At 40.4% G+C, this 23,864-nt stretch overlaps 1 protein-coding gene across 1 annotated transcript in view; it reads right to left on the reverse strand.

The window, feature by feature from the left end:
• Positions 1-22,082: 22,082 nt before the first annotated feature.
• Positions 22,083-23,864, reverse strand: part of SLC6A11 (solute carrier family 6 member 11) — a 142,145-nt gene continuing 140,363 nt past the window's right edge. Inside the window, exon 15 of the mRNA XM_020815394.3 lies at positions 22,083-22,681. Within this exon, the coding sequence (XP_020671053.3) occupies positions 22,529-22,681 (153 nt within the window). The 3' untranslated portion in view covers positions 22,083-22,528. The remainder of the gene's footprint in view (positions 22,682-23,864) is intronic.

The following is a 23,864-nucleotide window of genomic DNA, read 5'->3' on the forward strand; positions in this document are numbered from 1 at the left end:
GTGTGTGTGTGTGTGTGTGTGTGTGTGTGTGTGTGTGTGTGTGTGTGTGTGTGTGTGTGTGTGTGTGTGTTGTGTGTGTGTGTGTGTGTGTGTGTGTGTGTGTGAATGGCTACAATTTTGCTACAAAGACATGTGCTACAAAACCATGTTATTGCTACCATACACTGAATTTCTAAAACACCACCTTTGATTCATAGGTGTAAGAGGACATAAAAGTAATATTGCTGTCAATTCAGGATCTGTTTGCAACTCCTTTTTGCTGGTGTCCTCATTTGTTCCTTTATTCAGCCTTATAATCGCTCATTTGTGCCTGATTTCTGCATTTGTCCTGAAGCTGTTGATGACTTCTTCTTATTCCTGGACATTTGCAATGTGCATCCATCAAAAATACAATGTGGATAAGGATGAAAACCCAAGATGAAATTTGCTCTCATCAAAGTCATTGGCAAAATTTGATTAATTTAAGAAAAGTGTATTGGTGTAGTTCATGCTAATTGTATGATATCTAGTATTCCGAAGAGAAGTCTGGATAGCCGACGATCTGTAATCCACTGTTCTATGTGTTTCAGCAAGCTATGATGGGCTTTGAACAGCTCTAGCTATGGCTAATGAACAGTTTCTGTGTTATCTCTCCTACGAAAACAAATTTTAGTGATATGTGTTTTTCTTTTTTGCAACCTTTTTTATAGCTATAATTCATTTATGTTCCATTTCACCTCTCAGTCCTTCCATCTTCTGGAACTCTAAGTCTCTATTTGTGCCTTTATTCAATTGGACAAGGTAGAGCAGCAAGTAAGAGGTTAAAACTTGTCATTTTTCTAAACCCCTTCCTCAGGCAGGATGAGCTTTGTTGTAATACATCTGATTATCAAATATGTTTCCCTGGGGAAAGTTTTGAGCAGTGTATGAGCTACAGAATTAAGAGCAACATTTTCTCATATGCAGGCCCTGTCTCTTTAAGACAAAGTGTCTTAAAGTGTCACATTGCTATTGAAGAATTGATTTTTCTCATTTATGAAGTGGCCCTTTAAAAATGCTCATGCTTTCATTTGTGCAGTAAACACAAGACCTTACTTTTCCAAGATGGACGTCTATATTTTTCTTGGTTTCAGAAAACAGGGAAATTCCCCAGAGAAGAAGCATTAGAGCTGTCAAGGTTGGTTCTGTCCTTACCCCCAGTCAATGTTCCCTAGATGCCTGGGGATTAGTCTCTTATTATAAGTTTCAGGCAGACATCACCTTTAACAGCAACATAGTGGATTGCCTTCCCCATGCCAACATCCAAACAGAAAATGCTGGAGTTGCTTGACATAGTTTATGGAGACTTGATAGAGATTTGATGGGACTCCAGACATTTGTTTGAGTAGTGACAGCAGCACCACCCACCTAAGGAAAAGGCTTAGGAATCTTTCCATTCAGGTATCTTAGCATTATCAAGTTAGTGCCAACTCTTCAGGAGAAGCCTCGACTGTGGCAGAATAGATACAGTCAAAACATGTAATGAAAACACAAGGGAAGCCTCTGGTAATTTCCTGTTACAGCCCCCAGAAAACTGTTTTTAAGCAAAAAGGAGAAGCCTGCAAAAAATGAGAATAATAATAATAAAAAAAGAAATCCTTGGTTAAAAGCAAGACCTTTCAAGTACAAAATGGCACCACTTGCATGTCTCCCCCACCCTAAATTTTTCTTTACATGGAGAGCTGACGCATGTTGGAAATTAGAGCACCAAAACTATAATAAGTGTATAGTGGAGAATAATAGGCTCAGGCGTCTTCTTACTTTCTTGTCTTCTCTAAGTACTCAGTGATTTGATTAGTAGATTATTGTTCCTAGGCTTATTTCCCCTTTTTTCCCAGGAACCAGTATTTCCCCTCCACTTTGCTCAAGAAGGGAAGTCATTTTAGCCATACATGGCATCTTCTCATACATGTTGATCACAGCAGCCAGCTTTAGGGACTTCTGTACACAAGACCTCCTGAAACAATAAACATAACTGTAGTGGAACCCCCATGTCATGTCTGTCCATCATTGGAAGCTCAAGGGAGGAGCCAGTGAGAAGACAGGAAGGGGCGGAACCAGAAGGACAGTTGAGGAGTTAGTTAGACAGTTAGGCAGAGATAGTTAGGGAAGAGAGTTGGAGGAAAGTGGTTTTGGAGATAGGGAAGTAAAGAGAGTGAATTAGGAGATTGATTTGAGGACGTTTAAACAGAGATTGGAAAGTTGTAATGCTAGAAAGAATAGGAAAGAGTTCAAATGCATATAGATTAAGTAGATAGTCAAGGAATATTGTAAAAGTAAATAAGAACACATACAAACCCAAGTGAAAGCAAATGATATTTAATGAATAATTCTAAACATCTGTCATTTCTTCTGTGATTTACATAACATCTATATTATCAATAAATTGGTTATGTTGGCAGCACGTGTCTAAGATTTTTGGTATTAAGAGAATATTACCTGGTGGCAGCGTGAAGTGAGGACATACAGCCGGAGGGTGGACTTGTGTTTAAGAGAAAATAAAGGACACAGGGTGTACATCGCAATAACTTAAAATTTTTCGCTTACTACAGTGAACTTCCAATGCAGTTACTATTATTCAAGAGCTATACAATATTAGCCCACTGGACTTTACTGTGAAAAACAGAGGGAAACAGTGACACCGAATTGAATCTAAATGTGCTCCTCTTCTGCTCATAGAGGGGTTATATCCAGTGGAGACAGACGTTAAAAAGAAGCGGGGGAGAGGAATGCAGTTTGGAGGCATGGTGGAGAAGACCAAGTATTCATATCATGGATGTAGAAAATTTTTGAATTATAATGGAATGAAGACAAACATAACATTGAAGTGGAAAATTTTACTTCACAATTTATGACATTCGTAATTTATATGAGAAGATTGTGGTGCTTGAAATGGGCAAACACACCTTCCCCATGATGCTTCAGCCCTGGTTGTGAGAGAGGCAGGAAGGCAGTTAAGGCTGGAAAGCGTCTTCTGATGTCAGGTTGTTCTCTCAGAATGTGGGCTGTGAGGCAGTGGGTTGAGTGTGAACTAGCTTTGCTTTCCCTCCCTCCCTTTTTCCTTCCAACAGGAAGCCCAAACTGGTCCTGATCCTGGAACATGTCACCGCTCAAGGTAGCAAGAGACATGCCTGACTATGAACTAGAGATTTCACTCTGATCTCTGTCTGAAGTTGCATATGTTTTTCCTTCAGTCAGCTTGCTCAAAATACAGTTTTGAAGCATTTCCCAAAAATAACTCACGCCAGACTCAGAATGGAGATCTACATAAAGAAAGGTTAATGAAGCAGTCAAGTTGTAGCACATGGACCACAAATGCCAGCTCTTGCTCTCAGCTCTTTGTGTGTGTGAGTCAGTGTCTGATGCTGTAAGAAGGGCGTTCGCAAATCAAACCACATCATTAATGCAGTCGGAGCATCCAAAATGCCATAACACTGTCACTCTGCATGACAGGATCAATGTACAGCCTTGTTAGGAAGAATGCAAAGTTAATGTTGAACTTTAAATAGCCATTGTTTATGGGAAGTAATGATAGGAGGGCCCCTTTATGATTGCAAATCAAGTTCTCTATTCAAAATGTAGGAGTCTAATTGCGTTTTCATGAAAAAAATTGTAAAGAGCACAGATTCATTTGTGTCTGCCAAAGAAAAAATATTCTTTTAAAGGGAGACAAAGCAATATCCAGTTTTGGGAGAGTATGAGTGGAATGGTTCCATCCAGTTTTTTTAAAAAAACCAAACCACCCAGTATTAGACATTCATTCTTTGGGTTTTCCTCTTTTTTGTGGAAAATGCATACCATTTAAATTGCATAAGATTTCCAATTTTTTCTGGACATGGAAATAATTTTTTTAATAAAACAAAATAGATCCATTTGAAGCTGTCCCCTGCCTTGCATCTAACCTGTTGCCAGTTCATGTTGGTGTGACCACAACCACTTCATGTGCAAGAGAAATGGTCTAGGTTTTTAGGGCAGTAGGTAGCAATGGTGGAACAGCCATTAAATCAATGCATGGGTAATTTTTTTCTTTCTTTCTTTTTCTGGCAACTATATCTCTGTCACTCAGGAAAAGTTCATACTAAAATCCGGCATCAATTCATACCCTCTAATGACACTGCACATTTAGTTGAGGGCCAGTCAGGAGAGGGAAAGAAAGAATTTTGACAAGAGTCCTATGGGATCTCCTCTTGCATACACACATGCCTTGGGCAGCCATAGATATATGTATAAAAGTCTTGGGACATATATATGTATGATTTACAGTAGCACAAAGCTTATTATGAAGTGCATATCTTGGTTCTTTCCTTTATTTCTGAATGCAGACTATGATCAGCATTTGGAGGCAGTGCACCTGGGGGTGTCTTCCACACAAAAAGGGACACTGAGCTGGATGCAATTCTATATTATCTTGAAGAGGACATTATTCTCCAAGAGAATAGGTGAATGAAATGGGTTGGTGGAGTTGAAAGTGTGTTGGATGGGTGCACCCCCCCATATATATATATATACAGTGGACCCTTGACTTACAGACGGCTTGACTTACAGACTTTTTGAGTTACAGACTTCTCTGGCCGCAAAATTTAGGTTTGACTTGCAGACTGAGATTTGACTTACAGACCAGAAAAAAACCAAAATGGAACAAAAACGGCCTGTTACGGGATTAATCGGTTTTCAATGCACTGTAGCTCAATGGAGACTTGACTTACAGACTTTTTGACTTGAGAACCGCCTTCCAATACGGATTAAGTTCTCAAGTCAAGACCTCACTGTACAAGGTGGGGAAACATGTCCAAAGGTTGCTAGACTTCAGCTGCTATGTTTCCTCACTACTGGCGATGCTGGAGAGAGCTGATGGAAACTGGATCAGTGGGGTGAAGCAGGATGAGTACCCTTGAGTGAAAAACAACCACTTAGAATAGCATGTCTGTCTGTCTGTCTGTCTGTCTGTCTGTCTGTCTGTCTGTGTACACACACACACACACACACACACACATATACACACACAGTTGGCTTACACACTATTGGCTTAAAGATAACAGTGTTTGGGGTTGTGAATGTCTTGGTCCATGATTGCTTTCAGCATGAAGACAGCACTTAGCAAAGGACTCACCTGGAGTTGTCACCCATATCTTCCTTCCATTAAGGATAGTCAGCTTACTAAAAACTGAAGATACACGATTGTCAGTTGTAAGAGTATCATCTGAAGTCCAGGTGAATTTAAATGTGTCTCACTTGGGCTACCAGGCTATGGTTGGGTGGTCTGAAAGATGTCTAAACGATAGACATTCATTTCTACCCATTTCCAGCTGGCACCAATGATCACTGGCTCAGTATGAAAGTGTTTATATGAGAGTTGTGCTTGCTTCTCTCCAATTCCTTTCCTCCTCATCTCTGTGACATTTCAAGGTCCTCCCCTGTGACATAAGGGCAGAACCCTTCCTTTCAGGCCTCCCCCCCCAAAAAAAAAATCTCCGGGAATTTAGTGCCACTGATCTAGTAATGGAGAAGTGAGAACAGGATGAGGAAGCATTTTACACTGAGCTAGATGTGCTGGCCTTTTTAATTTTTTCATCCCATCAGATTTAATTACTTTAAAATTTGCAAGTATTTTTGTTACTTTTACTGCTCTCTATAGATTACTGTGGTGGGATAATTAATGTTTCACCTGAAAGCTCTTATAAATGAACTTACAAAACCAATGACAAAGTAAAGATCAGCATCAAAAGGACTATTATTTATATGGTGATACCTACTGGATTTGAATCTGCAGCTGAAAATATTCTGCTGTAGACAAGGATGTTTATTTGAGTGGTAAATTGCTTATACAGAGCTAATGACTTGGCTGATTGCAAAGAAGCCATGAATGCAATTGAATTGGTGATGACATTAGATAACCACTTCAACTGAATGTTTAAAGGGCCTCTTCTTGTTTCTCCAGATTATGAAAACATTTTTGGAGAACATTCAGGTATTTGCCATGGCCAGACGTAAGCCCTATAAACATTCTTCCACTATATGAGGGTTGACACTTTGTCCAAGGACAAAGAAACTGAGAACTGGATTTCTGCTACTTTAAAAACAAGAACCTAGGCTGCAGTCACACTAGAGAAACAGTTTCTTCTGTTTCCTGTAAAATTGTGCGTTGTGGTCATGTGGCATATATCCAGTGATAGTGGTTCATACATTTTTTAACCATTTCACTTTTTTGGGGTGACTTAGATGTGGTATGTTTGTCTATACCCCTTGAGAGGGGCATATCCCCTTCCTTTTCGTGTGCCTTTCTCTGCCCACTTCACTTAAAAAAAGTTGTTTGGGTACATCGCTATGTCAACAAAATGTCCTTGCTGGCCACATACTGATCTGGGCCATTTCTTCCTATTTCTGTGCTTCATTACCCTCCATAGAGGAGAACCCACAGTGCACTGCAGTGGTGATCAAAAGATGGTAGGAGGACTGATGCTCCATATTTGATAGAAGTATACCAACATTCCCATTTGAAAATTAATTTAAAAATTAAGGGAGTCAAATTACAGCAGGTGAAGGAGGTGGGACTACATGCCAGATGCATAGAAAATGAATCAGTTTTGGAGTACCCGCTCAATGGAATGTCAGTTGTATTGTGTTAAGATACACAGAACAAATATAGTAGTAGCCTCCCAGCAGGCTGGATCTGATGCAGAGATGGCACAGAGGGAGAATAAAAGAATTGATAATGGCTTTGCACCATCTGAACACCCCCCAAAAAACATCAAAATTTATGAGGAGTAACTTGGAAACTTGGTATGACCACATCCCAAGATCAGTTTTAGAACAAGCAACATCTGTTCTTGGCCAAGTATGAAATTTTGGCTTAAAATCTCTAGCAATGGAGCATATGGTGCAGGGACCTATAGAGCAGAATTAACTTTAGGTGTCCCCAGAGTAGACCACCCTTTCTTGTCTCCACAACTGGCACTTACAGTCTCACTAACTCACCCTGAGACATTGCTAAGAGAAAGAATAAAAGGTTTCATTAACTCACAATTCTGAATAAATAAAAAACCCCAGCATATTGTACAAAAATACTGGGTACATGAACAGACTTTAAATGACTCACAACCTGCTTAGATAAAGGCATGCTAACTCCAGACTACATTATGACTACATAAAGTGCTAACAGCATATTGCATTACTAAATACTATATGCTAACTCTATCACTAACTGAGAGCAGATTGAAAAAGGAGGGGGAAATAAGCAGAGATACATGGCTGTCTTCAGAATCAGAAGCAGAGAAGGAAGAATTGGCTAAGAATGGATTGATTGACTGTCACCCCAGCTCATAAAGGTCCCTCCCAGCCAAAACCTCTTAAAGGCAACATATGAGGTTGAAAATAATTCCAGTATCTGAGAACATGCAAAGTAAAAGCAGCACTACCCTCCATACCAATGGAGAGAAGTGGCGATGGTCAGATGCTTCTGATGGCTTTACCATCTATGTTTCAATTTTCTACTAAGAGAGCCCCTGGGTGATTTTTAAGCACTTCAGAGGGAAAGCTGAAAGATCTGCGCACCTTCAGTTTCCCAGGCCACCTATCTAACTGGATTTAAATGTCTCTTTTTCTTCCCTTTTGCAAATGTAATGATCCATGTATGTTTGTAGGAATGGATTTGTAAGCTACTGCAGCTGGAGCTCTGAAGATATTTCTCAACAGAGTACTGTAGTGAGATTTGATCTCTACATCAGTTCCCTCGTGAATGCTGGCAGACTCCTTGACACTTCTCTTTTGTCACTAGGAAAAGGCAAATTGCAAGCTCCTTTCTGCACAGAGCTTGAACGAAATGAACGCACATTCTCCCAGTGGCTCAACTCATTGGCTCCAGGGTGGAACAAATTATTTTCTGCTGGCTTTTGCTGCCACCTAATGATACAAAAAGCAGGCCTTTCCACAGTGGGGGCACATAGTCCCTCTTTGAGCAAAGTCAAGGAGAAAGGGAGGGAGTTAAACCCAATTAGCTGAACTGCTGTGTTTTGCTTTGGGATAATGTATGGCATGGTAAGGCTTGGTGATGAGTTTGACTTCTGATTGACCCTGAGGAAAGCAGCTGTGGAAAATATCTGCGATTGCTCAAAGACATCACACTTGCACAGAAAGCAGTAAATGATGCTTTATTGCTTTTGCTCCACCAAGTATCTTCCAGAATTTATCTAATGATTGAGTAAGATTAAATATTTAAAACCTGTAGAATACTTGCAACTGATTGATATGGTACCTGTTCACACCAGCCAAATGTATCCCAGTTCTAACTATTCTGTCCATATCTCTGTTGTAACGAATTGTGGCCACGTAGTATTTATACCGGGGGGAAATGTTCCCATTTATTTTAATCTTAACGAATCATTTTTTTTCCTGTTTGAAACATGATGGTCACGTACACTGTGGAAATTATTTATTTCCTCTGATGTTTCCTGGCACAGTGCTTTCCCTTCCTTTTTTAAAAATATCTGTGTTACAATGGAAAGTCCAGGCCTTCTCTCCTCCTCCCCTTTCTCTTTGCAAAGGAACAACATACTTTGCAAGAGCTGAGAATTTAAAAAAAAGAAAAACAGAGGAGAAGCTACCCTCCTTTCTTTACAATTCAAAGCAGGAAACAGTGTGTGTTCAAGCCCTCATTCAAAGAGAAGATATGAAAGGCTTTCTGTTTCAAGCTGCTAGTAAAAACAACAGTTGCTGATTTGTTGATATACCTGTTAAAGAATTTTTTTAAGGATACAAGTGCAGTGGCCATCCAGTGGCCATACAGCAACCAGAAGGAGCACAATATTTTGCAAGAACAGAATTTAAAAAAAAAGAGAGAGAGAGAGGAGAAGCAACTCTTCCCACCCCATCCCTGCACACCCTGAACAGGCCTTTTGAGAACAGTTTGCAGACAACAGAATGGAAGTTGTGAGGAGAGATATGGGATGAGGGTGGATGGGGTTGCTGGGAAGAGATTTGGATTAGAGATGGGGGTATTCATATTTATATACAAATACCCCTGCACAGCTGGAGTAAGCGAGGGTCCAGACCACCCGGTTGACTAGCCACTCCTGGCAGGAGGGAAGATGAGTTTCCCTGGAAGGCTGATGAGTGGCTAGCTGACCGACCGGGTGCTCTGGAGTGATTGGAAGGAAGAGCGGGGCTGCTGCCATGAGCAGATGTGTGAGTGGACAGTCCAGTCCTAGGGGCCGGACCCTCATCAACTCCAGCTGTGTGGGGGTATTTGTATACAAATATGAATACCCCATCTCTCATTTGGATTGCAACTTTTTTCTCTCTGATTTGCACCCTTTGGAAGGACATGGATGAAATCCCCCCTTTCCCTCAGCTGCTGGTCTCCACACCTCATCCACCCCATCCCACTGGGCACAGAAATGAGGAGAAGTGATCAAGGAAAGGCAGGAAGGCACCTGACATCTGTAGCGATTGTACTGCTGTTCATAACATGCTGGTTCCCCCTCCCTCATAGTGCCCAGAAACCCGAGGCCTTTCCAAAGGAAATAAATTGATAGGAGTGTGCACATAAGCAGTAACAGTACAGAATGAATTGAAATCTAATGGCTAAAAAAACCACAACTCTCCCTGAAATGGGGAAATGTTCGGTACTGTAGTTACATCGCTGGCCAATGAAATGATTCAGTTATGGCTGTGCATTGTGTGGTCAGAAATTTATGAAATGATGTAACTGGTGTATATCTGGGGTACATTTGGCTGCTGTGGTCAGGTCCATGGCCCTTCCTCTTCCAAAGAAGAAGGAAGATATAATGGAGCAGAAGACATCCATGCAAAATGAGTGTGATAATGTAATATGCTTAAAATATACAGTGGTGACTCGCTTAGCGATGTTAAATTGTTCTGAAAAAATCGCTCCTAAACGATAACATTGCTAAGCGAAATAAAAAAGCCCATAGAAACACATTAAAACCGATTAATGCGTTCCTATGGGCTTAAAACTCACCTTTGAGCGAAAATCCTCCATAGTGCCACCATTTTTGGTGCCTCTAAAGTGAGGAATCTGTGCCTGAAAACAGAGGGCGGCCATTTTGTTTACCCGGCGGCCATTTTGAAACCGCTGATCAGCTGGCTGAAAATGGAGGCTTTGCGATGATCGCTTCCCTGCAAAGCGAAAATAGCCCATAGGGACCATCGCAAAGTGATCGCTTTTGCGATTTCGTAGCTAAATGGAGCAATCGCTATGCGAGGCACCACTGTATATATATCATTAATAATGAATAATGATAACATTGGCTACTGCATGTAGTACAGAAGAGATTTAAACAGAGAAGAGGGTCTGTAGTGGAATAGCCAACCTTTCTATTTGTAGAATCTATTGTTCAGGTTGTGGTTCAGAATGTGTAATCAAGCCTCCTTTTTGGGAGGTCTTGTTCCTCAAAGTATATCTGCACTATACTACATAGTTACAGCAGATTGATCCCCCTTTAACTGTCACAGCTTTATCTCATGGAATCTGTCCTTTGGCGAAGTACTTAGAATTCTGTGTTGCAGCTGAGTGCATTAGCACTCTCTAGCAGAGAGAAGTCTTAGTACTTCACCAAAGCTCAGATTCTTATACTGAAGTGGTATCAAAGCAGTGAAGTGTAGTTACAATCTCAACAGCAAAGCACATGCTTGTGGGAACATACTGGTTCTATCCCTAGCTCTTCTGGAAAAGGCTGGAAAAGCTTCTGCTTCAAACCCTGGAGAGATATTGCTGTCAGTGTCAACAACCTTGGGCTAAATGGTTTAAAAATCTTTCTCTGTATAAGGCAGCTTCTTCTGTACCTACATTCACATTAACAGGGTGGCACCAAGCCATAAGAACTTTCCAGTCAGGTAATATATCAAGCCAGCAATAATATTATGAACAAATATGTACCTTTAAGTTAGGACAGGTAGCTCACTGCAATGTACAAGAGACACACATGTCACCAGTGCCACTCCGCTTCACAGCATTGCCAATATGTTTAATCATAGAAACATGAAGTTGGTCCCCCACCCCCCAAAGGATCTGAGACTCCTGTCCAATCTCTTTTATAGAACCATGGAAACATAGAATCATGGAGTTGGAAGGGGTCTATAAGGCCATTGAGTCCAACCCCCTGCTCAGTGCAGGAATCCAAATCAAAATATACCTGACATATTGTTATTCAATTTTCTCCTGAAATATTTCTATCTGGTGTGCTCTGGTCCATGGGGTCACGAAGAGTCGGACACGACTAAATGACTAGACAAAAAAAAAATAACCATTTGAAAAGTCACTTCTTTGTTAAAACAAGGTATGTGAGGGGCACATGTCTTCACGATTAGAGCTCTGGGAAGCTACCAGGAAAACAAAAGAGGTAAGCACCCAAATGTAACAGGGGAAGCTTTACATCATTGATTAAAAGACTGAAATTCCATCCTGGAATACGAAGATGGGAGATATTGGGATCAGGAAAGGCATCATAATCTATTAGAGCATCTAAGACTGGAACATACAGATTATATCACAGCAGCATTCCAGTGTCCAGATGCTTCTTCAGCTACTGTGGCCGACATTGATAGTGTGAATTAGGGCTTCCCCACTGATCCCTATAGGGGTTGCCAGCTCTCAGGGCACTGGATAGAGTCTCAGGAAATTCCTCTACTTCTTTGGGTGTCCAGGCAGGGAGAGCCTGGTGCCAGGATTCATAGATTCAACATAATAAAGTGGAAAAATACACCAAAACACCAGAACTGAGTGAAGGGGAAGTAGCTTGAAAACTGGTGGATACATGCCCTGATGTCCTTCATGTCATTCAAAACAAGACAGGAAATGGGGCACCGGCGTTGTGGCTCCTGAGACTTCTTTGCCCACAAGCCCTGACAATAGTGGAAAAAATAAAAAACAAAATTGTCCAAGGATTATTGTCCACTGTTCTAGAGCTTTCCAAAAGCCTAGAACTTTGTGGGGACTTCCATGTTTCCTGAATGCTCTAGATAAAGCAGCAAATCTTATCCCTAGTGGGAATGAAATAAACCACTAAAGCTGCTGGGGACATATTTTGCTGCCTGGCTGGCCATAAAAACCAAAACCAAAACAACAACAAAAACCCAGGTCTTTTTCCTGGCTTTGATTTGCCAGCCTACCTGAGCCAACTGGCCTGGATTCCTTTCTTGCCCATTTCCACATCAGCTGGCCCAGAAGCAATAGCACCACAAGGAACCATTCCTGTGATATTGCAAGAGCCTGCAACCAGCAGATTGGCTCTCCCATGAGGCAGGGTGGAGTTACCATCTGCTGCTCTAGAAAGCTCCATCAGCCACTCTCCAGCTGTGCCATCCAGGAAGGGAAATGCATTGATTTTTAGAGCCCCTGCCAAACCAATACCTCACTCTTGAGAACACAGGATGACATAAGACAAGCATAAATAAGTTCTTTGATGGAGATGACTTAATATATTTTTCCAAAGGGTGCCCATGGTGAAGCATTTGGAGCCTGGCAGGCTCTCTGAAGAGCAGACCAATGCCTTGGTCCAAGACCTCTTCAAAATGTTGTGTGCGGCTCCTAAGAGCGATATTAGACACAAAATGCTTCAAAAGACACCCCTGAGTGAAGACTATGAGGTCTGAAAATAGAGGAGTAGGCGATGAGGAGATAAAAGGGAGGGACGGCACATGTCCTTCTACATCAGGTAATGAAAAAAGTAACTCATCAACATTTTGAAAATGATATCATACAAGATTAATAAAAATGACTGTTTGCTTGGGCTGAAATGTCATTGTCTTTTCTGCTCCTGGATTTTGACTCTGTCTGCCTGCAACTCAGTGAAGTGCCGGGCTTCAGGTGGTGGTGAGGGAGTGACTGGAGCACAGCTGAAGCTCACATGAGAGCCCAAGTTAGTGTTGCCCCTTGGGGATGTTTGTGTGAATATCTGTAGTCTGGTTCTTTAAGCATGGCTTGCCTCTAACTTTGCATTATTTTTTTTTACAATCCTCACTCCTAGCAGAATGCAGTGAAAAGTGGTTCATCTGTAAGCATTGTAAAAGAAGAGTGGAAGGTTTTTAAATATTGATGAGGATAATGATTAAAAATCATGAAGAAAAGATTAAAAGAAGATGTTGAAATTAAGAACTGCTGGATAGACCAATGATTTAGGTATCTGGCTGTGGAGCCAGAGGTTAGCAGTTTGAATCTCCGCTGTGCCTCCTTGAGAGGGGATGGATTCGATGATTCCAGTTCTGCAGTTCTAAGATGATGATGAAAAGACTGTAGAAACAGGATTGGGTTATCCTCCTCCCTATACTAACTTCAGCAACTAGAGACATTCCAAAATCTTTCACTATCAATTTAAATCATTGCAATAGCTGCTGATCTTCTTCCTGAAATTAAAAAAATCAGTGATTTTTTTCAATCACCTGAAGTTTTTAAGGACTTGACTCTTACTATTTAGGCTTGATCCCTTGGTTTGCTCACACGCACCAGCAATGCTGAGAAATAAGAAGTGCAATATAACCATCATAACCATAATAATAATAATTTTTAAAATTTAACTTCAACTCACACCTGTCTAAATCCAAAGAAATAAAAAGATACATCAAGCGTGCCTGGCAGGGAGGAGCAGAGCAAGATATAAAATATCTTCAAGGCCAAATAGGAAAAATAATTTTCTCCATAGGGGTAATGGGACCAAACTTAGGAAAGACAGAAGCCTAGTCTTAATATCAAGGTTGAAATACTGCAGTTATTTAAAATCTTAAACTTGCTGACTGACTTAGTTGACTAAAATGGAAGCTTAGGGCAAAAGCAGTCCAGTTATCAAGGTATGTGAAGACACCAGATGGATGATATTAAGTTGTTTGTAAGCTCTCCTGATAAATTGAATAGTCTCTTAAATGTCATTGTGTCTTACAGTACATCTGTACTGTACAAAATGAGTTTTGGTATTCATAAATGTGGTATTGTCTATCTCAAAAGAGACAAATTCACAGACAGCTGTAACTATAAGCTCACTAAGGAGCAGAAAACCTATAAATAGGCATCCACAGATTTCAATAAAAACCACAACGAATGTATATTGCTGTTCAGGAACAAGTACTTTGATAGAGTGAATGTGGTACACAGAACAGAACTTGGTGCAAAAGGAGAAATTGCTACCATCAATACCTTGGTGCTATGAGTGATAGAGTGTGACAGTACACTGGTGACTCAATTTACAACCACAATCCATTCCAGGATGATGGTCATAACTCAAAATGGTCATAAGTTGAAGCACCATTTCCCATAGGAATGCATTGAAACCCCATTAATCCGTTACAGCCAAAGAAAAAAATCACCAAAAAATCACTGCAAGACTCATTGGAAATGTGATTAATCCCTTCCAGCCAAAGGAGGTGGAGGAAGAAAAGCAAGGGAAGCATGCAAGACCCATTGCAAAAGCACAGAAAACAAATGGAGCAGATTGGAAAAACACAGAGAACGAAGGGACAAGGTCGGAAATGCACAGAAATTGAAGGGAACAGATCAGATATGCAAAGAGAACAAAGCAAAAAGCAATGGAAGCATGCAAGACACATCAAAAATGGGGAAAAAAAACAAAAGCAACCAAACCCCCCAAGACCCATCAGAAATTGGGGGGAAAACCAAAAAATAAACCCTCCAAGACCAATCAGAAATGGGGAAAAACACTCCGAAAAGCAACCAAACTTCCCCATCGGAAATTGGGGGGGGGGGGGGGAGAAAAACAAAAAAACAAACAAACACCCTAAGAATTATCACAGAAGAGAAACATAACCCCCCCCCCCCGTTGAAAACACGCTGCAAAAATACCAATAACAGTTTTTAAAAAGCATAAAGCAGCACCATTCCTTAGCAAGCAGCCTCCTCGGATCGCACACTCTCTAACTGCCGGGGCAAAAGAGCTACAAAGAAGCAGCCTCTTTCGCCACCTACAGCTAGCAATTAGAATATCCCCCCTTTTTCCCTGCCTTTTTCTGTTTGTAAGTGGAAGCTCCGGGCACAAGTAGAAGCAAAATTTTGCAACCGGAGCTGTTCGTAAGTCGAATTGGTTGAAAGTAGGGACGGTCATAAGTCGAGGTACCACTCTATGTATCTGGGTTCCAGAAAGACCAGCACCCCAGACCTGAGAAGATGGAGAAATCGCAAGTAATGATGGGATATTGTGCCTAATACAGAGCTTCAAAAGAAGATGCAAGTTTCAGACAGAGACAGTTTTGTTATTAATTAAAGACTGCAGTGTGGGCAAAGGTTTGGATTTTTGCAGTTGTTGTGCCCAGACAAGAGGGAAGTGAACTGGAGCAAGAAGTCCAAATATAACTAAAACTGGAGAAAGCAAGTTTAATAAAGAGGAAGTAGGCTAGCTGAAGCCAAGTCTGTGGAAGATGAAACAAACTGTACACATTCCTGCATGGCAACAGACTGCATCTGCCAAGGAAGCCAGGGTCTGCCCCTGTATGCTTGTGCCAGCCCAGATTTTGCGCATTAACACAGCCCACAAGGAAAAGACCTATAAGAAGGATGACCCAGGAAGAGACAGATGGGCTTCGGAACAGCACTGGAACAACCCCCATCACCCTTTCTGATGACTGACCACCCCCAGAAAAGGGCCTTCTGGATGAGTGAGTATCTTGTGTGAATGAGCAGTATGAATGAAAGGCCTCTTGGTGCCTTTTGTCTTATATCCTATGTTAATGTTCTCATATTCACTTTATTGACACGTTTGAGCAACAAAATCCTAGAATGGATTAAACAACAGTTGTGCTTAAAATGGAGTTCAGACCAATAATGGCGCCCATAATAACTGAGTTTGTTATACTATTGTTTATCCAGAATTCCCATTTGTTCCGTTGTGGTGAATATCACTTGACTATAAAGTGAGAATACTCATCTCCATCTCTGTTCAGGTATAACAATGAAATCTCCAATTATATACTCGTAGGCATAATATTATGAACCAGGTCCATAATAAAACACAATACACCAAGCACACTATGTTTACCCATTTTAATATATTTTTTTAAAAAGGACACAGACAAAATTTGTGCTTTCTTGAATTCCAAATAAAAGTTTTCTTTGTGTAAAACAGTACATAAATCCTGGCTCTTCTTTACTTAGGAATAATACTGCATATATTTCAGAAAGGGACATCATCGTTTTCTACCACGTATCAAAGAATACCATTGGTATTTTAATTCATATTTTGTTTCAGGGGACAAAGGACCCTTCCCCATAGAACTAGTTAGGAATTAGAACCCAACTCTTTTCCCCACCCAATACATTAAAAAAAAAATAAGTACAAGTGTTAAATAGATCAAGTAGTAAATCTGCATATTTACAGGCACATCAAATTAGAAACACAGTTTTAGACCATGCCGAACCACATGTATGTGTATAAAGCTATAGGTGCAATAATTCATAGCAGCAGAGTAGGAATCGTATTCCATAAATAGTACCTGGTGGGATACTTGGAGGAAAATAAAATTCCACATGTGACAATTCAAATTCATGAATCATCTTCTCAGACACAATGAAAAGGTGAAATATTATCCATGCTTACTTGGTAGAAATGTCTATTGACTGCACTGGAACTTAACTCTGAGTAGCCCTGTATTGGACTGCAATGAACGGTATTTCCATTTCAATGAGAGCTCATGACTAGCTGGTAATAGTAATTAATCATAAGTGCTACAAGATTAAATATACCACTGCATACTTTGGGAAATTTATGTGTGAACACCTTTGACAAACATATCAGACAAGAAACAAAGCAAATGCAAAAACAAAAAAAAATCAAGACAAAAACATTGTGGCTATACTATATACTGTTATATTTTAATGTGGGCTTTCATGGATCAAGTCCATTTCCTCAGACATAAGTGTGAAACTGGTAATTGTTTATATGTGGCCCTTTGACCCAGTGAGGACACAGAGCAATAGTAGGTTAGTACAGTTGATGCAGGTTGCAAATGTTGTGAGTTAATGTGGCATTTCACATTTAAAAATAACTTAAAACCCTTGACAGATACTCAGTTATTTTAAGGAGATTTCTTTCCTTTTGAAGAGTTGTTCTGTAAGGATGCTATACCAAGAAATCATTGCCACTTTTTACAAACACAATGTGTCTATCTCAATTTTATTTATTTATTTATTTTGGTTTGTCTGATATTTTTGCATAGACTCACGTGGATACTACTGTACTTCAAAAAGCTTAACAAACAGGAACTCTTAACACTACTTCCCATAGGCATTTAAGTCATAGATCTGAATGTCTCAGCAATTTCACAGTACAAGTAATAATGAGTAGGAAAGAGTAAGTAAGAAAGTTCAGGAGCACATGATACTGCTAACTTTCAGATTTACAAAACTTGGTTTTGTTATGACTGGTATCTATGTTTAAAAGGGCAACTGCGTTTAAGAATGGACAGTGGTCCAAAAGTAAATTAAAAAAAACACCAGATCAATAGTAAACATTTGTCATTAATTATTATGGGCATAAAGGTGTCATACAAAAAGAGGTCAACATTTGACTTTTTCCTCTTTTCTAGTTTTTTCCAAACCTATAGAAGAGATGAAATTGCAGAGATGGAATTAATAAATCCCCTTAACTCCAACACCTAGAACAATCTGATTGAGTTCCTTAATAAGACCGACGACTGAGATGTTGACTGACAAAGAATACAGTATATGAACATGCACTTATCGCACTAGAAGGAGGTGGTTTTTGGTAGCGTGGTGCTTCCCATTGTGCATACATTCCTATTCTGAAGAACTTGCTGCTCGTAATAGGCCTGAAGTAATACACAGCACAGTTATTTTCAGTGACATGATACTTTACAATTACTATTAGAAGTAGTGTGAAAACTAGTGCTTTGGTTTTATATAGGTATGCACTGTGGAGTGTGCCATGCATATCAAACAACTTATCACCTGCAAGGCTGCTCATAGCATAGTAGTCTGGGTGGGAAATCCTATGGATTGGTCTTGTCCACTAAATCATGGACAAGTAGGAGGTGGATGTATTTCACTGGAAGATTTTGGGTGATTTCCTACACACTGGCCAAGGTTTCCTACTTCTCATGGTTGAACAATAACAGCAGCAGCAACAGCAGAGGCGCTTGTGGATTAAACAGAAGGGAGGATCCCCCCAAAATGGTGGACAGAAGTATGACTGAAGAAAATGGCCCACGTGGAATCTAAATTGTTCTACTAAAATGATGAAAGTTTCGAGTAAACAGTAGACAGGGCTTTTTATGCAGGAATAATTTGACTATCAATAGTAGAATACTTTCACTGAACATGGGTTAAAATTCTTGGGTACTTAGAATTAATTCCTGTGTACTTAGAATTTAATTCAAAGTGAATTTGGTCCTGTTTTTGAGATCTCAGGGTTCAATTAAATATAACAGTCAATCGCCCCCAATGCTGAAGTCTGCAATAAACAATAGATTTAGGTAATAAAACACCTATATGTCAATGGGTCTCAATATGGCTTTGTTATCTTTAAAAAAAAATAATTTTAGCCTACCTGCTCTGTTTTGATTAGGTTATTGGTGATATTTTCCAAAGCATTAAAACACACACACCTACAGACAAGTTCAGTCTGTTTTAAAATTGTGATCTCTGAACCAGGAGGAGAAACCTTTTAAAGATGAACAACATGAGTACAGGAACATGCCTAAATGCCATACAAACAGTACATATCATCACAATTGCATTCATCAGTGTTTTAAAGAACATCTGCTTTCAACAGTTTCTGGAGAGTGGTTATTGGTTTTAAGGTCACATCATTTCCTGCCACTTCATTATACCATTCTTCCAATGTCATATACACAAACCCAATTTCTTTGGAAACAAAACACAAGGAAACGAAAGCCAAATCCAAAAGAAAGTGAGATATTTTATGCAGTCATTAGCAAAGAAAAACAAGTGAATATTTGCAAAAAAGGAAAAGAAACAGCACCTGCTTTTATGATCTACTACATTAGTAGCACTTCTGACATATTAAAAATAATTTCTACAGGAAGTTTGGGAGTGGAGTGGGACATAATAATTCAATGGTGAATTTTGCCTGTCATATTTTTACAAGTGTGGAAAGCAGGAAAGCAAGAAGGCCAGTTTTTATTGTTTTATTCCTAGAAAAGGAAGTTCTTCCAATGCATTCTCGAAGGCTCTTCCAATGTATTATCGAAGGCTCAAAGTGGAAGTTCTTCCACTTTACAAAAGATATGGGACATGATTCAGTAGTGGTTTTCTGCTGTGGAATGACAAAACCTGGCAGAAATTGGAAGGGCAGCAATCCTTTCCCCTCCCCATTCTTCCAAACCTGACTCTGGAGGGTTGCAGTACCCCATGTGTTCATCTGGATGTAAGACAAAGGATGGCAGGAAAAAAAGCTCTGGTGAAGGAAGTACCACTACAAGAGGAACCAAGAGCACCCCCCCCCCGATTGTCTATGGCCTCCGATTGCCAAAAGGGCTACTCCCATTCCAAGTTTTAACTTTTAGAAGTCTCCTTGCATCATCAGCAGGCATGGAATGGAATTTTGCCGTGCTTCAACCCCCATCCCTGCTCCCTGCCATTAAATATATATACGAGGTGCTCACTATGAGGCATCAAAGGGCTTTTTCAGTTTGTTTTCTTGAAAAGCCTTCTTAAAGGAAATATATATTTTGGGCTCGGTAGGCCAGAGGGATGGGTGCAGACCTCCAAAGTCCAAAATATGTGAGCATGTGACCAATTTTCAGATCGCAGGAGAGTGTTCTACTGCAAACAAGATCAGATTTGACCCATGGGCTAATAGGGCTGGTCAAACCTATTTATTCCTTTGGAACAGAAACTCCGGTGATCCATATGAACTTGCTTATAAAACTTCTGAAAGACCTAAAGATGACTTCCCTGAGGTGTGGTAGCTGCTGTTCAAGACATACAATGCCAAAGGGTGGATGGACCAACCTAGTTAAATCCTATTCAGCTACTCAGGATAGGTTTAACCCGAACATATGAGGAAAAACAGCAGAGTAAATTTGCCCCCTTTGATATCACTTTCTTAACAAGGAAAGCAATAGCCTAAAAAGGGAAGACCCCACTATATGCAGGGGCTCTCAATATCCATGAAAACCAGGATTTCTGATCATCATACGGAGAACTTGCACTCTGGCCTCTTAAAACTATCATTCTGTATCTGAATAGAGACCTAGTGGAAGAGATGGAGACTCTCTCGTCCCTTTCCTCATTTATACAGGTTGGCCCTATCCTGAATACCTGCGCAGGTTTGTAGTCATAGCATATCCAGTAGCATAACTTATGCTGTGCAAGGCTGATGACATCATCATCAGCTGTGGTTTTTCAGAAATTAATTGGTCTCCCTCCCCAAAGGATCTGAGTCTCCCATGCAATCTCTTTTATAGAATCGTGGAACCAAAGAATCATGGAGTTGGAAGGGCCCTATAAGGCCACCAGGTCCAACCCCCTGCTCAATGCAGGAATTCAAATCAAAGTAGATCTGACTGTAGTCTATTTTTCTTTTTAATGCCTCCACCTCACCACCTCCCAAGGTAATTGGTTCCATAGTCATACTGTTCTAACAACACATTTTTCCTGATATTCAACCTAAATCTAGGTTCCTGTAACTTGAGTCCATTATACTATGTGTCCTGCACTCTGGATAATTAAGAACAGATCCTGCTCTTCTCTGCATGACTACCTTCCAAGTATTTGAAAAGTACCATCATATCTCCTCACAATCTTCTTTTCTCAAGGCTAAACATGCGGACTTCTTTCAGGCTTTCCTCATAGGGTTTGGTTTCCAGCCCCCTGATCATCGTTGTTGCCCTCCTCCGAATGTGCTCCAGTGTGCTGGCATCCTTCTTAAAGTGTAGTGTCCAGAACTGGACACAGAATTCAAGGTGAGGCCTAACCATTGCTGAATAGAGAGGGACAAATACCTCGTGGGATTTGGAGCTTATACTTCTATTAATGCATCCTAAAATAGCATTCGCTTTATTTGCAGCCACATTGCACTCTCGGCTCATATTCAGCTTTTGATCTACAACAATTCCAAGATCCTTCTCCCTCAAAGTATTAATGAGCCAAGTATCCCCCCATCTTGTAATTGTGTATTTATTCCCCCCCCCGTGAAGAATCTTGCACTTATCCCTACTGAACCTATCAAGATCGTTTTGAGTTTTGTTCTTGTCTTCAGCTTTGTTCCTGTCTTCCAAGGTATTAGCTGTTCCACCCAATTCTGTGTTATTTGCAAATCTGAAAAGTACTCCCTGCACCCTTTCATCCAAGTTATTCATAAAAATGCTGAAGAGCACCGGGCCCAGGACTGAGCCTTGTGGTACCCCACTTGTTATCTTTTCCCAGTTTGGGAACGAGCCATTCATACACACACTCTGAAGATGAATTTGTAATCACCTGTGTATCTTGTTAGTTATGAATTAGTTCTTGACAAATCCAAGTTGCATTCTAGTTATTAATGCATTGGTTTCTGGATGACCACTTTATAATCTGCTCTAGAATTTTCCCTGGGGTTGAGTTTTCCCTGACTGATATGTGGTCACCAGGCTCCTCCTTTTGGCCTTTTGAAGACAGGGATGTTTCATCATGGGGAATACACTGAGGACAGTCTTTCATTAATGCAGCACCATGATGAAAGGTGTGGTGGCGGCGGGGGCAGGAATCTGTAATTTTTAATTTTTTAAAATACAAAATGACTGTGACTGATCACATCATCAGCATCATGTACCATAAGCTGAAACAACAGGATTTCAGCCACAGAGTTATCTGGATTGGGTCCAATCTGTAAAACAAATATTAGATTCAGCGGACTGTTCTGAAAGGCATTGCTCCAAAATCTGTAAGAGGAGTTCTGCCAAATATCAGAGCTGACTTGGTTAATTTAAGTTTGTATCATTTCTTTGCTACGTATACTTGAAAAGCATAAGGACAGACAACTTACTCTAATGACATTTGGCAAACCTATTAAACAGTCAAGAAAAAGATTTAGATCAACACCCATGGGAAGTAACATATTTAAACAAACTACACATCTGAGATAATTCCCTTTGATATTAATATAAGGACACTGTGATCCCCTTTATATACATACAGTAGAAGCTGAAATGGTCTGAAATGTTTACAAATTAGAAAGTGTACAGCTATATAACACCATGCCTTTTAAAAAAACAAACAAACCAAAGTATAAAAGTTTTACAACACATTATACAGGTCCTTTTAGGATCTATAAAACATGTACTGGTACCACCATATTACAAGTCATCACTAACAAACAATTCTATTTCATTTTGATATTTATATATTTATATATATATTTATATAATCGTTACTTATATAATAATTAAAAATCACTTTTAAACAAGTATACAAGTTCACCTTAAAATTAACTTGTTAATAAAGTTGTGCAAAACAAGCTGGCCCCTATAATTATGTGAAGTATTTTATTTATTTATTTACTTATTTATTTATAAAAATATTCAAAATAAAGTTCTTTCAGAAGTGTGTCTCTTTTTCTGTGATGGCTGAAATGTTGCCATCACCTTTCCGTTTCGCATCATAGTCATTTACCGTAGCAGCATATAAACTTGCTCCAAGCTTTCCTCTCATTTTCAAATCTGGACTGGCGACAATCAGTTTTCTGAATCTCTGGAGGGAGAAAAACAAAGAAAATGCAATACACTAGCTATTTCTGTAACTATTTATTGCACACATTTGCAGACACACAGACATGAGCATACAGAGTCTAAATCAGCAATGGCGAACCTATGGCATGCGTGCCACAGCTGGCATGTGCAGCCCTTTCTGCCGGCATGCAAGCCATAGGTCACTGGATCACTACTCCCCCTGCCCCACACAGCCAAACCTGAGAAAGTGTATGTGTGTGTAGGGGGGGAGTAAGGAGATCCTGTCCTCCCTTGAATCCTGTGAGCACCAGCAGATGGAAACAAAGGAAGGAGAGAAAATAACTTGCCTTCCATCTCCCCCTGCCTCCCTCTAATGATGTAGGACACCCCCTCCCTTCCTTAAAGGGACAAAGACCCAGGGGGAACTGGAGAGGAAAATGGGGGTGGTGCTGGAGGCAGGCAGGCAGGTGGAGGAGAACAACGCCCCTGCCTTCACCAAGTGCGTGTGTACAAGACCCTGGTGCTGGCAGCGGATCCATGGTGGGGTCTTGAGGCACCTCCATGCCGGGATTCCCCCTTTCAGTCCTCCTCTGTCACTTCTGGGTCCACCGCCGCCGTATTGCACACTGTTCCCCCCCCCCCAGTTTGGGCATGCGAGCCCAAAAAGGTTCACCACCACTAGTCAAAACTATATTGGTACACATATGTAAATCTGAAAGGTGAACTATGTTGACATCTTGCTGCAGTCAGCTTTCCATAAGAATTGCTTATCATAACCATCAAGATAGAGATGGCTTATGGACCATGATAGAGGGAGGGCTCCTTACAACCATCAGCCTAACACAGAAAGATGTCTTGTGTTAAGTTAGACTACCTGTCTAAAGAATTCTGTGTTACCTACTAAGACTGGTAACACTAGACAAGTGTGTTTTCCATTCCCAATCCTTTTGAGGATACCAGAGACAGAACCTGGTATTTTCTGGATGAAATGTCAATATTCTCATACTCTTCTGCTAAGCTATGTCTCCTCTTCTTGCTTGTTACACTTTTGTCCTGGCCTGAATAATTTGATCCAACAAACTGAATTCAGCCCACCATGTCCCACTCACCCGGGACTAGCAAAACTTAATACACAACTGTAACCTGTGGTTTACAAACCATGTAGGCCTCCGTTGGACCATTCCCTTTTATTCTTTTTGTAGTAT

Source organism: Pogona vitticeps, chromosome 2, assembly GCF_051106095.1.
Source record: "Pogona vitticeps strain Pit_001003342236 chromosome 2, PviZW2.1, whole genome shotgun sequence".
Classification (NCBI taxonomy): domain Eukaryota; kingdom Metazoa; phylum Chordata; class Lepidosauria; order Squamata; family Agamidae; genus Pogona; species Pogona vitticeps.